The sequence below is a fragment of the Engraulis encrasicolus genome, chromosome 9, assembly GCF_034702125.1.
Source record: "Engraulis encrasicolus isolate BLACKSEA-1 chromosome 9, IST_EnEncr_1.0, whole genome shotgun sequence".
NCBI lineage: Eukaryota > Metazoa > Chordata > Actinopteri > Clupeiformes > Engraulidae > Engraulis > Engraulis encrasicolus.
The window spans coordinates 51,033,938-51,050,977 of NC_085865.1; the positions used below are offsets into that span (position 1 = coordinate 51,033,938).

The 17,040-nt window shown below is 44.0% G+C and overlaps 1 protein-coding gene across 1 annotated transcript; it reads left to right on the top strand.

Moving 5' to 3' along the window:
- The first annotated feature begins 1,428 nt into the window (after nucleotides 1-1,428).
- Nucleotides 1,429-15,312, top strand: LOC134455310 (zona pellucida-like domain-containing protein 1). The gene is made up of 9 exons (XM_063206332.1): nucleotides 1,429-1,522; nucleotides 3,395-3,621; nucleotides 5,520-5,710; nucleotides 7,252-7,324; nucleotides 7,784-7,881; nucleotides 10,776-10,859; nucleotides 11,386-11,557; nucleotides 12,511-12,628; nucleotides 15,155-15,312. Exons 1-9 carry the CDS (start codon nucleotides 1,429-1,431, stop codon nucleotides 15,310-15,312), a joined length of 1,215 nt encoding a protein of 404 aa, XP_063062402.1.
- The last annotated feature ends 1,728 nt before the right edge of the window (nucleotides 15,313-17,040 follow it).

Genomic DNA, 17,040 nt, shown 5'->3' on the forward strand with positions numbered 1-17,040 from the left:
AGAGAGAGAGAGAGAGAGTTAGAGAGAGAGGGAGGGAGGGAGGGAGGGAAATAAAGATATTGTTGTAGTGGTGGGTGGGAGTGTAATTTGTGGGGTGCCTTGAAGGCAAGAGGCTGTCCAAGTGTGTGTGTGTGTGTGTGTGTGTGTGTGTGTGTGTGTGTGTGTGTGTGTGTGTGTGTGTGTGTGTGTGTGTGTGTGTGTGACTGAAAGAGAAAGAGACAGTACAGAAGGGTCTACATGACACTCCCTCCATCCATCCCTTTCTCCTTACATAAGACACCACCCATACCTTTACACGCATGTACAGACACACACACACACACACACACACACACACACACACACACACACACACACACACACACACACACACACACACACACACACACACACACACACACACACACACACACACACGTTAACACCTAGTGACGTACTCGCATACACACAGACGTATCGAAGGGAATTCACCCAGCAGTAGCAAGAGAGCTCAGTCTGCTGTGTGTAGGCCCAAGAAGACACAGGTCACAGGAGTTGGCTGGATCGGAGTTGAAGGTACGACACCTGCACCTTTCTCACTCAAAAGAAAATTTGCAAAAAGTTATAATATAACTATTTATATAATGTAGGCCTGATTAAATTTCAATATTATTTACATTTAATGTATATTTACCTTAATTTACTCTTTTTAATTGTGATGTAAAAATAGTTTGTAGAACTATTAAAACAATTTTGTGCACTTGGCATTAGACTTGACCTTGACCTTTTGGTATTAGTTAGCTTTGTACTTTGTGTTGCAGGCTTAAAGCATGAATGTGTTTTTTTTGTCTTTTCTTTTTAGGTTTTTCTTTTTTAGGCCTTTTATCTGTTTTCTTTCCATGCAGTTTGACCTCTTCTGTGATCACAAAATACTTAATATCAAAGCTTTAACATTTTTGCTCTATAACACAGTGATTCTAATATTTTTAGAATATATATATGTTTGTATATACAGTATATATATATATATTTTTTAAATTCATATTTTCTGCTGATTTAGTGCAACTCTCCAGATAAAGCATAAGAGAAACCAGCATTTTTAAGAGGGCAAGTTCAACGGATATGTGGAATGACGTTAGCCAGCCTACATCAAAAGACTTTTATGTTGTGAAACCGAGGTGTCCACCTTTCCCTCAAGCTGCAGCAGACTTTGGATTTTCCTGTCTTTTTGTTGTTGACTGTTGTCTGCTCACCCCAGGCTGATGAATCACTGGGCTCTAATTCTCTTCACTCTGTGTGTGTGTGTGTGTGTGTGTGTGTGTGTGTGTGTGTGTGTGTGTGTGTGTGTGTGTGTGTGTGTGTGTGTGTGTGTGTGTGTGTGTGTGTGTGTGTGTGTGTGTGTGTGTGTGTGTGTGTGTGTGTGTTTTCGTCCTTAGGCAGCGTGCTGAGATGTTGTTCCTATGCTGTGTGCTGCTATCCGTCGTCCTGCGTCCGGTTTTCACTTCCAATTACAGTTGCTCCGCAGACTACGAGCGCGTCCCAGGTAAGGATACGACCTAGGGGGAGATGCATCATAGGTACAGGGCTGCCGCTAGACATAAGCAGAGTATGAGTATGAGCAGAGTGTCTAGGGCACCAACCAGTGCTTGGGGAACCAACCACTTTGCCCCCAAAATTGGGCTTCCTAAATTGAGATTGACTAAAAAACCTTGTGAGAAAAATATTGAATTACATTACAAAACATATACAGTATTTATTAGTTATGAAGATTATTATGTCCAGTTATGCTGAGGGCCTCCAAAACCTTAGCAGCAGCCCTGAGGACACATGTCAGTTAAGGATACGTCTCATGGCAGTCACGGAGAACCTGTACGATGCAATGCTGATGTTGCTTAATCCTTGCCAGTGAGTGGATATGGCATGGTGCAGCCTGGTACGGTTGTGACCTAGGAGGGAAATCTGAAAGGATAATATAGATCCGCAACACTGTTCAATGCTCCCAGACAAAGTTTAATAGGGTCAAAGACGTCCAACATGACACTGTCCTTCAGTGCTAACAGATGCTTTTGCTTACTGTAACTGTGAAAAACATGACATTTCAAAAAAAAAATTTGAAAAGTGAATGCATGAAAGCTAAGCCAAAAAAATGATTTGAAAAAAAACCCTCTTTTTTTGCATTTACAGTAAGCAAAAGTATCCGTTGCACTGAAATATCCGTTCAACGTCTTTGACCCAATAGCACCGGTGCCATTACACTTTGTCTGGGAGCATTGAACAGTGTGGCGGACCTATATTTTCAAAAGAAAGAAGTTTTCTGCACACTTTTTTGACTTTATGCTCGTTTATTTAGAGGGAACAACGCGTTTCAACGCGTTGTTCGCTGTAAATGACCGAGCATAAAGTCAGGAAAGTGTGCGGTAAACGTATTTCTTTTGAAGTATTGAACACTCCTGAGTTTACCAGCACCTAGGAGCTGTGCATGGAACTTTGAACTGTTGGACCTATATTTTCCTTTCAGTGATATTTTGTTTGGTCCAGCACCTGTGCTACTGATGACTGATGATTGTCTGACTTTTTGGCCTAAGAGGGAACTTTCCCAGGCCAGCTCATGTGTTTTTTAACCCGTTAAGACATTATAAATTTGCTGTTACCAGAATGGCAATGACCAAGTCGTGCATTACTAAAGGCCCTGTGTTGTGTCATAGTATTGTAGTACTATGGTACTTAAAGGTCGACTCTAAAAGAAAATTATAAGTTTACATGGTTTCAAACATGTTTTCATGTGTCCAGAAACAGAACTCTAATGTACAGAAGTTGTTTAGTTCAGTAGTAAGGACTGTTTGTAAACGTTGTTTTAACCGTTTTTCAACACTCTTAGTCCCGCCCCCCAAAAACAAACACGAGCCGGAATTGATGTCAGACGATGAAAAATCACCAGTGCCCTACGTCTCAATCCACGCACTTGTGTCAGCCAAAATATCTGCACTTATTTGCCGTTAAGTTGAGGGTGGAAAGTGCACACACCGGGTCATTAGCAGCGCCTTGGCTAACTATATCTGTGCACACTGTGGGAGCGGTGAAATTTGAGTGCGGATACGATAGTGATGTTATAGTTCAAATAAACGATCTCTTTGTGTTATAGAGTGCATGGTGTTCATTATCCGAGACGGCGAACAGTTTGCAAAGAAATGTTTTCAAATTTCTAGTACCACAAGGAAAGTGACAGGGGGGTGGGAGCCATCAGAAGTGTTACAGGTCCATCTTATTAGTATTCAACTAACAGAGAAATTTTCGTTTTTCTTTGACCAGACAACAATGACCTGAGCATCTGTGACTATGGAACCCGTGCCATTTTGCTGGAAGCTATTGCTTTTCTTATGCCCAGTGTTAACCTGTAGTCTCTCTCCTTGACCAGACAACAATGACCTGAGCGTGGACTGTGGCACCAGTGCCATCCTGCTGGAGGTGAACCTCTGCACGGCCGAGTGGTCGGGCTTCGACCCAAACCAGCTGGCGCTGAACGGGGAGCACAACAACTCCCTCTGCCAGGGCACCATCGACACCAGCGTCGACCCGCCTGTCATACGCTACCAGCTGCACGTCAACCACACTGACTCCAACCCCTGCAGACAGAGCCTACAGGTGAGTGCGTAGTGTGAGTGTGAGTGTATTTGTGTTTGTGTGTGTGAGTGTGTGTGTGTGTGTGTGTGTGTTAGGGTGACCAGACGTCCCGGTTTGACCGGGACAGTCCCGGTTTGGAGTTGTGTGTCCCAGGTTCCGAGCAAACCCTCTCGGGACACAAATATTTCCCGGTTTTGGCCACCCACTACATTGCGCCATGTCTATCGGGGTAAATATATGGAAAAGATTACATGTTTACCAGCCATAATTAATGGCAGCCAGCGCTTGTAAAGAAAGTCTGAAGGAGTCAGTTGCGATTTGTCATTCCTCCATCTAAAATTGATTAGAATGCAGGAAATGGCATCTAAAAAGTACAAATTTTCCTGGGGGAGGACCCCCAGACCCGCCCGCCAAATATTGTCCTTCAGTCACGCACGAAGTGTCCCGGTTTCAGACTACAATAATCTGGTCACCCTAGTGTGTGTGTGTGTGTGTGTGTGTGTGTGTGTGTGTGTGTGTGTGTGTGTGTGTGTGTGTGTGTGTGTGTGTGTGTGAGAGAGAGAGAGAGAGAGAGAGAGAGAGAGAGAGAGAGAGAGAGAGAGAGAGAGAGTATGTGTGTGTGAGTGTGAGTGTGAGTGAGTGTGTGGGCACGCTGTGGGGATAAGGTGCTTTATAGCTAATATAAGAGCCTGGAGTCCTCATTTGCTTGACAAAATGATGCCTGCAGGTTAGCCTAGCTTAGCCTAGCTCAGCCTAGATCACTTAACCCTGTTCGTGGAATACACGTGTACATATGAGCAGGGCCGCTACTAAGGTTTTGGAGGCTTTAAGCATAACTGGTCAGGAGCCCCCCTCATAATTAAATAATAATTATAATAATCGACTAGCTTGTAAATATATTGTGATGTTTTGCAATGTGATTCCATATTTTTTTCATGACGTCTTTCCATCATTCTCAATTTAAGAGGCCCCAATTTTGGGGGCAAAAGTGGTTGGTGCCCCACGCACAGGTTGGTGCCCCACCCACAGGATGGTGCCCTAAGCACGTCGCGTATTCTGCTTATGTCTAGCGGCGGCCCTGTGTGTATGAGGATCTTTGTGAGCCTTTTGTTTTGTGTGGTGTGCACTGACAGATTTCGCTGGGACAAACTCATCTGAAAGGGCCTTCCACCCAATAGATTCATCAATGTAATGATGACTCAACCCCAGGGCCCGGGACAACTGACCCCTTTGTCCCCCCTTATCGGCGTCCCTGTGTGTATATAGATAGTGATGGAGACCCCGGACCCTGACAGTGCGTTCAGCCACTTCTCCAGCATCCAGTCTGTGGTGATCACGGGCATCATAGCTAATATAAGAGCCTGGAGTCCTCAGTCCTTAACAAAATGATGCCTGTCTAACTTCAACTTAGCCTAGCACTTCAGCCTAGATCGCTTAACCTTAATACATTACATTGCAGGCTTGTACGAAATTCCGAATGGAAAGAATTTCAATTCAAAATAATGCCATAATACCAACACTAGGTGGTGGTGTTCTATGTACTTTCAATGGGTGGTGCAGATTAAATTCAAAGAAATTCAAGGTAATGACACCACCTAGTGTTCGTATTATGGCATTATTTTGAATTGAAATTCTTTCCATTCGGAATTTCGTACAAGCCTGTTACATTGCCCTTTTTGTCTTCAAGTTATTATTATTCAGGGTATTGATTACAGTCCCTGGAGCAATGTGGGGTTAGGTGCCTCTCTCAAGGGCACTTCAGCCATTGATAGAGATGTGGGGAGATGTCAGGTGGGATTCGAACCTGCAACCCCCAGACTGAAAGACCAACTCCTTAACCACTTGGCCACAGCTGCTCCCCACGTGTACACATGTTTGAGGATCTTTGTGAGCCTTTTGTTTGTGTGGTGTGTATATAGATAGTGACAGAGACCCCGGACCCTGACAGTGCGTTCAGCCACTTCTCCAGCATCCAGTCTGTGGTGATCACGGGCTTCATAGACACGCCGCGCTCCTCCGTCGGCATCATCAGCTACTCCACTGACCTCTACTACCACTTCTCATGTCGCTACCCACTGGAGTACCTCATCAACAACACGCAGATCATGGCGTAAGTCGCACGCAGGCATGGACACGCACGCACGCGCGCACGCACACACATCACACACACACACACACACACACACACACACACACACACACACACACACACACACACACACACACACACACACACACACACACACACACACACACACACACACACACACACACACCACTCCACTGACCTCTACTACCACTCTACTACCACTTCTCATCAACAACACACAGATCAAGTCGCATGTACACAGGTACGCACACACGCACACACACACACACACACACACACATAGAAATTCACCTCATCAGCAGGTCATGTCATATCCACGTCTCACACACTAATCTCCCCCCACCACATGCACACACACACACACACACACACACACACACACACACACACACACACACACACACACACACACACACACACACACACACACACACACACACACACACACACACACACAGTCACATTCATAGTGCAAGGCCACATGCACACAGATAGATAGATAGCCACATCACTCCTGCGGTGTCCTCAGAGGGGTCAGGGGCACCTCAGCAGATCCATCTCATTATCTGGAAGATAAAGCTCTCACACACACACGCACGCACACACACACACGCACGCACACACACACTCGCACACACACACACACATGCACACTCACGCACACACACACACACACACACACACACACACACACACACACACACACAAACAAATATGCACACACAAGCACGCACACACACCCATACACACACACACCTACACACCTACACACACACACACACACACACATACACACACACACACACACACACACACACACACACACACACACACACACACACACACACACACACACACACACACACACACACACACACACACACACACACACACACACACACACACACACACACACACACACAGGAAGGTCTGGAGCATAAAGTTCTGAGGTGAAGTGTGTGTAATATGGTTCCTTTTATCTGTACTGGTTCCTTTCCTATTAGGAGTACAGTTTCTTTGTTGTTGTAATTATTATGTCAATATAAGCTATTCTCCCTACACATTGCATGCTGTTTGTTTAGTCCAGTTGTGAGTTATTTTGGAAAGCTGTGTCTTCTAAATGTAGTGTAATGTAATGTAATGTAGGGTAATGTAACACTGTAATGTCAAATCTAGCAACATTAATTTCACAGTATTAGGTGACTTACATATAATTTGTCTTAGACTTATGGTGTATATGTACGTACATATTGTTAATCATTTTGTATACCCACCGACCTGTATAATTGTGTATTCCACATCATTTATGCAACAGGATTGGTAAAAAGATATGCATGTATATACATCCTGTTGGGTAGAATACAAAATGATTAACAATATGGATAAATATACTGTATATATATATATATATATATATATATATATACAGTATATATATTTATCCATATTGTTAATCATTTTGTATTCTACCCAACAGGATTGGTAAAATGCAATCCAAATACTATAGCATTCAGTGTGAGGTGATTTTTATTTCTTCTCAGGTCCTCAGTGTCAGTGGCCACGAGTGACAACAACGGCACCTTCATCGATACACTACGAATGAATCTCTACAATGTGAGTCAAGCAGATTAAAAACAAAGCCTTTTATGAACTATTGATGATTTAGTTGGACTATTGATGTCTTTTATAACGGCAGCCTTTGGAATAGATTTGACTATTAACCCTCTGAGGTCTAAGGCTTTTCAGAGGCTTTTAGGCTGCTTGCACCACCCTGCCATTTTCATTTCATATATATATTCATTACATATATATATTTGGAATCTGGAAGGTCTGGGGTTTCTAATGGTGTGACTTATATGTTTCAATGAAAAAAACTCACAGAGTTACTGATTTGTTTTTGGAGACCAATTGCCCTCTGAAGGGCACTCGGACCTCAGAGGGTTAATGACTGTTTAGGAGTAGTGGCTGGCTGATCCCTGTTTGACTGCTGTTGTTTACTGATGTTTGAGTATTGGTGTTCAATAAGGGTATACAGTGCCTTATGCTGACTCCCGTCCTCCACCTGTGCTTTAGGACAGCGGGTTCGACACTCCTCTGGCTGTCCCCTCCTCCGGCCTGGAGCTGAGGACACCAGTCTTCGTGGAGGTGAAGGCCATCAACCTCACAGGAAAGTAAGAGAACTGTATAGTCTCTCTCTCTCTCTCTCTCTGACCCACCCACACACACACACACACACACACACACACACACACACACACACACACACACACACACACACACACACACACACACACACACACACACACGTGTTCCTCTGACCTACACACTCTACCTGTGTATGTGTCTACCCCTTGTGTTCCCCCAAATCCACTCTAATCTGAGTTCCCTGTTTGTGTGAAGTGCATTTGTGAGTGTGTTTCAGTGTGTGTATGAATGGTATGTGTGTGTCACAGTGTGTGTTGTTCCCCCTATCCTCTGCCTTGATATCTCCTCCTGTGTTGCTTTGCGTTGTGTTGTGCTGTGCTGTGTTGTGCTGCGTTGTGCTGTGCTGTGTTGTGCTGTGTGCGTGTGTGTGTGTGTGTGTGCAGGCACGGTTCTTGCATTGAGGCGTTGCTAGGCAACCGCCTTAGGCCCCCAGCTTAGTCTCCAGCTGTAGGGGCCCCCCTCTGTCCCCTTTGCAAATTTCACATGGGCCTATAGCTGGTAATTGGGCCCCTTTGGACAGTAATTCACAGATTAATGGTGATTTTCATGAATAATGAATTTTGTATGTTTAAATTGGAAACAAGAACAACACAATACATTACAAAAAAATACCGATTCTGTGCACACCCTCTCTTTCGTGTTAAAATTGACTATTCCATCCTTGCGTGCCATGTGCGCCAGGCGAGTTCCTAAACATTCACACAACCACGTCTTCAGATAAGGAGGATAACAGTCAAGCGCCACACTCAACAAACTCTTCATGGTCAGTAACATCAAGCGGAGCACAAAAAATAGGAAGGCACAAGACGTTTGCAGACAGCGTTTGCTATGTTCAGTGTTGTTAGAGTAAACGCAGCGTCACCACTTAAAAGAAACAATTAACACCCATAGAAGAAAACAACAGCCCTAACAGTGGCAACCCCCTGATTTTTTTTGGACAATGCTATGAGAAGTTGAGCAAGAAAGGAAAGCAGGCAAGAAAGCAACTGGCGCATAGCGTGGAGTAGCCTAGGTTACTCGATACTTCGAATAGACTTCTCAGGCGCGCGAGCGCAGGGAGAGTGAAGGCTGTGTTTCTGTTTATCTTGTGCACGCACGTCTGCAAAGGGTTTGTTCGGGCGACAGCTTGACAGAGAGCGCGTCTTTTGGTTTATGTAGTAAATGTCTCCTTGATTAGTTTTTGGAACTTAGGGTGTCTATAACATCCACGAAGACAATATCCACGTGAAAAGGCAAGCGCCTACAAACCGCTGTTCTGTCAGAAAAGAGTGTGCACCTGTCGCCTACTCTGTCAACTTCCCACAGCGACATTTAAAAGTCTACCATGATATCCAACATAGCCTACAACATAGGCTATGAGAAGTGCAGGCAAGATGGCAACTCGCGCATTGAGCGCGGAATTTGCTACTTCGATTAGGCCTACATGCCACGGGCACGCGAGCGAGGGGAGCGTGAACTGTGTTTCTGTTTAACCTGACTGCACGCGTGTCTCTTCTCAATGGGTCTGTTCAGGCAGGCTTGGGTCAGGGCGACCGTTTGACAGAGAGCGCGCTTTTCGGTTTATTCAGTAAATATCTCCTTGATTAGTTTTGGAAAGTTGTAATGCCTAACATCCACGAGGACAATATCCACCTGAAAACGCCAAATGCCTGCAAACCGCTGTTCTGTCAGAAAAGAGTGTGCACCTGTCGCCTACTCTGTCTACTTCCCACAGCAACATTTAAAAGTCTCCCATGAAATCCAACATCCAACATATGAGAAGTGCAGGCAAGATGGCAACTCGCGAATTGAGCTCCGCGGAATTGGCTACTTCGATTAGATTTCACAGGCACGCGAGGGGGGAGCATGAAGGCTTTTCTGTTTAACCTGACTGCACGCGTGTCTCTTCTCAATGGGTCTGTCAGTGTTCAGGTAGGCTTTGGGTCAAGGCGACCGCTTGACAGAGAGCGCACTTTTCGGTTTATTTAGTAAATATCTCCTTGATTAGTTTTTGAAAGTTGGGATGTCTGTAACATCCACGAAGACAATATCCACCTGAAAACGCCAAATACCTGCAAACCGCTGTTCTGTCAGAAAACAGTGTCCACCTGTCGCTTATCCTACTACTGTCTACTCCCCACAGCAGCATTTCAAAATCCTCCATGAAATCCCAAACCAACGTCACTTCAAATAGGTGACAGCAAGCATGGACATATGAAATAACACTTCAGTGAGGGGGGGGGAAATCACTCTGCTCTCATATCAAAGTGAAAGTGGGATTACAGAAAATTTCACATTTTAGTTTGTTCAATTTTTGCATGAAAAGTTGTAAATATTCATTGAAATCTGCCCAGAAAGGGTTGTAGCCCAAGATTGCCTGGTTTTTTTTGTAATTATTTTTTTAATGGAAAATCGTGATTTAAAAAAAAAACAACGAAAAAGAGAGTTTATGTAAAAAAAAATGTGATATGAAATGGGCCGATGGGCCCCCTAGCTAAATTCGCCTTAGGCCCCCAAATTGCTAAGTCCGCCACTATGTGTGTGTGTGTGTGTGTGTGTGTGTGTGTACGTGCATGTACAAACGTATGTTTGAATTTCTCTTAAGCTCATCTAATATGAAGTGTCTTCCTATGTGTGTGTGTGTGTGTGTGTGTGTGTGTGTGTGTGTGTGTGTGTGTGTGTGTGTGTGTGTGTGTGCGTGCGCGCACGTGTGTATGTGTGTGTGTGTGTGTATGTGTGTGCACGTGCGTGTGTGTGTGTGTGTGTGTGTGTGTGTGTGTGTGTGTGTGTGTGTGTGTGTGTGTGTGTGTGTGTGTGTGTGTGTGTGTGTGTGTGTGTGTGTGTGTGCACGTGTGTGTGTGTGTGTGTGCTGCCTCCTCAGCTTCCACCTGTTGCTGGATCACTGTTTCGCCACGCCAACGGCCTACAGCCAGACCAACCAAGAGAAACATGACTTCTTCATCGGGTAATGGTCTCACACACACACACTTCACACACACACACACACTCACACACACACACACACACACACACACACGCATGCACACTCACATACATACACAGTGACAGTATGCAGACACACAGTCATGAGTAAGCGGAATCAGAATGAACCCAGACTAACCCAAAGGTTGCCGGCTCTGTTTTGTTTTTCTGTTCTAATATACACCAATGTAAAGGAAGAAAGGAGTCGCACACTGGAGCTGAATGCAAAATCAAAAACCGTATTAAACAAAGCCGAAAAAAGTAAATAAAACCGACAGACAGGGGACAAACGTTTCGGGTCGTTTTGTCCCCTGTCTGTCGATTTCTTTACTTTTTTACCCAGTGTGCGACTCCTTTCTTCCTTTTCATTATACTGCTCTTGGAATTACGCACCGAGCGAAACGCTCAGGATAAGACATTGGCGCGGACGCCACCCCACCGTTACTAATATACACCAAACAATCCCAGGAGCGAATTACTAACATAAATGCAATGTGTACGTGTCTTAGGTGTGATGCACAACCCAAGACCACTATGCTGAAGAACGGGTTGGGGAAGAACGCACAGTTCTCTTTCGAGGCGTTCCGCTTCGTGCAGCACCGCGACCAGGACAAGTCCAGCATCTATGTGCACTGCATCCTGCGCCTGTGCGAGCCCGACAAGTGCCAGGAGGTCCTCAATGTAAGTTGAAGGATTTTAGCTGTAAGCAACGTAGCCCTCTTAAAGGGGCACTGTGCAAGATTTTTAGTTGTTTATTTCCAGAACTCATGCTACCCATTCTCTAATGTTACCTTCTTCATGAATACTTACCACCGCCATCAAATTCTAAGTATTCATTTTGACTGGGAAAATTGCATTTTTCATGCATGAAAAGGGAGATCTTCTCCATGATCCGCCATTTTGAATTTCAAGAAATAGTCATTTTTAGCTGCAAAAATTACTGTACATGGGTCATACTAGAAAATATTAGTTTATTACTTAGTAAACTTCCATGTAAAGATCAAATTTGGCAATTGCAGTACCTTTTTTGCAGTAAACTTTCATGTAAAGATCAAATTTGGCAATTGCAGTACCTTTTTTTTACCATTTCCTGTACAGTATACCTTTAACGCACATCGTTCCACCAGTGAAACACTGTAATAAAAGTCAATGATAAAAATTAACTACCATTGTATTACACCACCATGGCAGCGCACAGGGTCTTTAGTAACGCATTACGACTTGGTCATTGCTATTCTGGTAACAGCTAATTTATAACAGGGGCCATGTCTTACTGGGGTTACTTCTCTGACGTACACATACTTTATGCGTCATACGTTGTGTACTTCTCTAGACCACTCCATTCACCACTTGTCAAAAGGAGACATATGTGTGTTAGAATAGATCTAACAAACAGACAACCACACAAGCTCCCATGCACAGGTTGCACTGTGTGTGTGCGTCTGTGTATGTTTCTATGTCGGTGTGTGTGCACGCATGTGTGTGTACACAGTGAAAAATCAGTATTAAGTCTACACTAAGAGAGTACTTAGAGGCCAAATACACTCCAGAAGATATTAAATGGACTCTCTGTTGAATTAATTCTGCATTGTGTGTGTGTGTGTATGTGTGTGTGTTTGTGTGTGTGTGTGTAGATGTGCAACAGCGGCAGTAACAGTGGACGTCGGAGAAGGAGGGACGTGACTCCGTTCGGGTCTGAGTCCGCTGAGTCTGCCACCGTCACCATGGGACCCATCTACACCAAGACAGAGAGTAAGACACATTTCAAACGCTTTCTTTCTTTTAAATATTTTTTGTGCCTTTATTATTTGATAAAAAGGCCAATTGCTAGTAACCTGGTTCTCACGCGATGGTTGTTACCAACCATCTGGAATATTGTCAATTGCTGAGCTCTGGAAAGGCGTGGGTGTGTTCAAAACAGCTCAAACCTGATTGGAAAATTCACGTGGCTTTTTTTTAAATCAGTGCTACTTCAACCACTTACTTGTATATACCCCGCCCCGAGATTCTGATTGAACAGGCTGTGAAATATCTGATTCCTTCGGGCTCGTCTAAGATTTCCAGACCCAAGTGCGAGCTCACGAAGTTGAACGAAAATGCACGAAGTACAAAGGGTCTGCGTGAGAGCCAGGCTAAATTGCTAGAACTACTGAGTAACCTGTATATGAATATCTTCCTTAGAAGTTCAAAGGAACCTGTATAATCCGTTCACTAATTTCACCATATGTTTTTTTTGCAGGCTCAGTCAGTAGTCCCGCTGCTTTACCTTTAGGTGAGTATGCGCCCATCTGGTCTCCACAACACACAGATAGGAGCTATTTCATGTTAAAACTAACATGCCAGATTGCTTGTCCAGACCTATTAAACACTATTATGCAAAACCTTTTTTTCCCGAACACATCACACATCGCGTTTCAAAGTCTATTACAACACATTCTCCACTCACTCAACCCACTCCTCTAGACAACATGTCTCACTCATCTACAGTCCATTACACCTTTGTGCCGTTGTTTGGAACAGGTTAAGAAGACACCTTTGATGTTGTATGATGGTAGCCTAGCGCAGCCAGACCCGTACAGCAAAAAGCTGTACCAGGGTCTAGGAGGGCTGGGCGGCAGTGTGGGTGGGATAAACGGTTGCTTCAGCACTCAATGTCACGCAGTAGGATGGTGGAACAACCAATCCCCACACACTTCTGTGTAACGTCACAGCTGTCTTTCACAACGTACACGCGACACGCCCCTTTGTAGGTGAAGCGGCAACTTCGAGCCGTCGTAGTAGTGAATGCGTGTGATGACCACAGCCACAAACAAGTTTCCTAATAAATCGTGTTTTCACTTATACAGTTCAAAAATGCATCGTTTTCAACCACATGGCCCTCCTTGATCAATCAGCGAAATGTCGAGCAATTTGGGGCTTGTTAAATGGTTATATTTATGATTGCTGTCAACATGGCATGTTCGGTGTTAGCTAGCTAGCTGTATACCCATAACTAATACATGGCTAGCCGCTAGCTCGGTAGACTAGGTGTCATTCCCATCTATTTAGTAAGCGACTTACAGACTTTCAAAGCTCCCAAATGTCTCGTTTTTAATGACATGGATCTTATTAGAATTTGGGGCAGGCATATAATACAAGGCTGGATACCTAGCTCTGTTATTGACGACAGGTTAGCTAGCCACTAGCGAGGGCCTCTTTGTAGGTGAAGCGGCAACTTCCAGCCGTCGTAGCAGTGAATGCGTGTGATGACCACAGCCACAAACAAGTTTCCTAATAAATCGTGTTTTCACTTATACAGTTCAAAAATGCCTCGTTTTCAACCACATGGCCCTCCTTGATCAATCAGCGAAATGTCGAGCAATTTGGGGCTTGTTAAATGGTTATATTTATGATTGTTGTCAACATGGCATGTTCGGTGTTAGCTAGCTAGCTGTATACCCATAACTTTCCCTGATTGTCGCTCCCAACGCAGGACGCTCCCCGGTCAGCTCGCTCCCACTAGCCAGACTATCGATCCCACCGCCATATAACGGAGCTAGTTATCTTTTTGATGTTAGTTTTTTGTTTCTAACCCTAGTTTTTTGTTTCTAACCCTAACCTAACCCTAACCTGGATACCTAGCTCTGTGTTGTTGACGACAGGTTAGCTAGCCACTAGCTTGGTAGACTAGGTGTCATTCCCATCTATTTAGTAAGCTACTCAAAGACTTTCAAAGCTCCCAAATGTCTCGTTTTTAATAGCATGTGTCTTATTAGAAATTGGGGCAGCAATTTCATTCTACACCTACAGTAGTGGTCTGATAATAGCGTGTGACTATCTGGTTCTGTAAAATGCTCAACTTAGCTTACCGAGCTAGTTTAAAACATCGAATGATCAAATGGTAATGTGTTGAGATCTATTTGTGTCCGATAAGTTCATGGTGTATTATTACATCAATCCATGTCAGCCACGAAATGTATTATCATCCAGGCTTTTTAAATTAAGTAAACACTTTCGTGCTGTACGTAGCACGGACGGACACCATGCTTCTTCTTAGAAAGTTTCCTGTTTACTAGGTAGCCCGGCCCCCCTCGCGATTTGATTGGCCCTGTCATTGGATAACTTTCAGCCTCGCAAAACGACCGGGGTCCGCTAGACTGCCCCCGGGAGCAAATTCAATTTGCGGTCGCTAGGGGCGTCTAGATTTCTAGGCTAGTATGATGGTGTATTTGTGTGCATATTTGTGTGTGTTTATACTTATTTTATATTTGTGTTTGTGTGTGTCTGTGTTGTAAAAAGCTGGGGAGACTACGCGAGAGGAGTCCAAGACGAACGTGGTGGGTGTGGTGGTGGGGGTGATCTTCGCCACGGCGGGGGCGGTGCTCCTGGTGCTCGCGGGCTGGTTCACCCTCAAGAAGTACTACTGGGGCGGCGGATTGGTCCAGGGATTTGACTGACAGCTATAAACAGCCAATCAGCACCTTGATAAGTGTATTGGTAATACTTTACAATAAGGGATGCATTATAAAGACTTAGTAAATAATTAACTAATGATGAACACGGGCAGCCGTGGGCAGCCGTGGCCTAGCGGTTAGAGAGTTGGTCTTTCAATCTAGGGGTTGCAGGTTCAAATCCCCCCTGACCTCTCCCTACATCTCCATCCATGGCTGAAGTGCCCTTGAGCAAGGCACCTAACCCCACATTGCTCCAGGGACTGTAACCAATACCCTGAAAAATAATAGTTGTAAGTCGCTTTGAACAAATGAAAGCGTCAGCTAAGTGAAATGTAATGTAATGTAATGTAATGAACAAACATTTACACATTTTAAGTATTAACAAAGTTTTGTTAATGCTTCATAAAATATCTACAAACAATATGTTCAAGGTTTTATAGCCTTTCAACTGAGTATTTAAAATATATAAAATATTAACCTATCATTTCCCACTCATTTACAAACATTTGTTAATGTTTTGTTCATCATTAGTTAATTATTTTAAGTCTTTATGATGCCTTTTATGCATCACTTATTATAAAGTGTTACCAGTGTATTTTAGTACCAGGACTGACATGCTTTGACCTCTGTTCTTTTACTTCCCCTGTATGTCCCTCACGCTAACATGATTATATCCCTACATAGATATGAAACAGTAGATGTGGCTTTAGCTACACTGACTGAGGGAATACGTTAATCTCGGCTGCCGCCATATTGGTACAGGAGTGACGCTACTTGTATGAACATCAATGTGGTGTCAAGGTGATATGTGGTAAAACAGTAACTTTGTTGATGCTATGATGTGAAAAAGGAGTTCTGTACCATCATGGCGCTGCCCGTTATTAACACAGGCCAAAAGGATGTACGCAACATCTAGTGTTCGATATCTATGGTACCCCTACGCTTCCTTTTGCATAAAGATACCATTCTGTATGGATTATTCTTAATATCAGTTACTTTTAGATTGTTATGGTTAATGGTAGAGGTGCTCCGATTGCTCGGCTGCCGATCATGACCGGCCGATAATGGCCAAAAATAGCCTGATCGGTGATCGGAAAAACATGCCGATCAAAAAACCGATCGAGAGATTAATTCCTCACGCAACCATTTTGCCTTTACACCTGGCGCTGCATGTAGGCGCTGGCTCTGCACAGCTGCAACTGCACCAAAAGAAGGCATCTTTGCTTGTCTATAACTTTTCGCCATTCCCCCCTTCATTTCCACCATTCATAACCATATCTGCATCAACAATGATCTGATGTTCCGATCCATGCGCCGTTTACCTGAGTGACAATGTAATTTGCGATTGAGTACTCGCCAGTGAGCCATGTTACGTTATAACCTGTGTAGTTGCCTTGGTCAGCACGCGACAACTTCACGTTGTCAGCACAAACATGTCAATTATTGTTTTCAAAGTTGTAATTGGCAGTCAGTCGATTAGTTTGATAGTCGCTGAAACACCAAACGGCGACAGATGTGGTTAAAACTTGAGCGAGAGATTCAGAACGGTAGTGGAGCACTGCAACTGTGGACGGTGACAGAGAGGGGAGGGGCTCTCCTCACGAGGCTTCTCATTTAAAGCGACAGGTTGTTTTTTTCTCGTATGTGGAAGACTATTTGATGTAATGTTTCAGTTTCAATTCAATCTTAAATAGTTTAGTTATTCTATGCAATAACTTATACATTGATTAA

Excerpts from the sequence above, each read along its gene's own strand:
- LOC134455310 (XM_063206332.1), top strand. The coding sequence starts at position 1,429 with ATGTTGTTCCTATGCTGTGTGCTGCTATCCGTCGTCCTGCGTCCGGTT. Across the intron at positions 10,860-11,385 it reads AAACATGACTTCTTCATCGG|GTGTGATGCACAACCCAAGA; the intron begins GTAATGGTCTCA and ends TACGTGTCTTAG. Across the intron at positions 11,558-12,510 it reads AGTGCCAGGAGGTCCTCAAT|ATGTGCAACAGCGGCAGTAA; the intron begins GTAAGTTGAAGG and ends GTGTGTGTGTAG.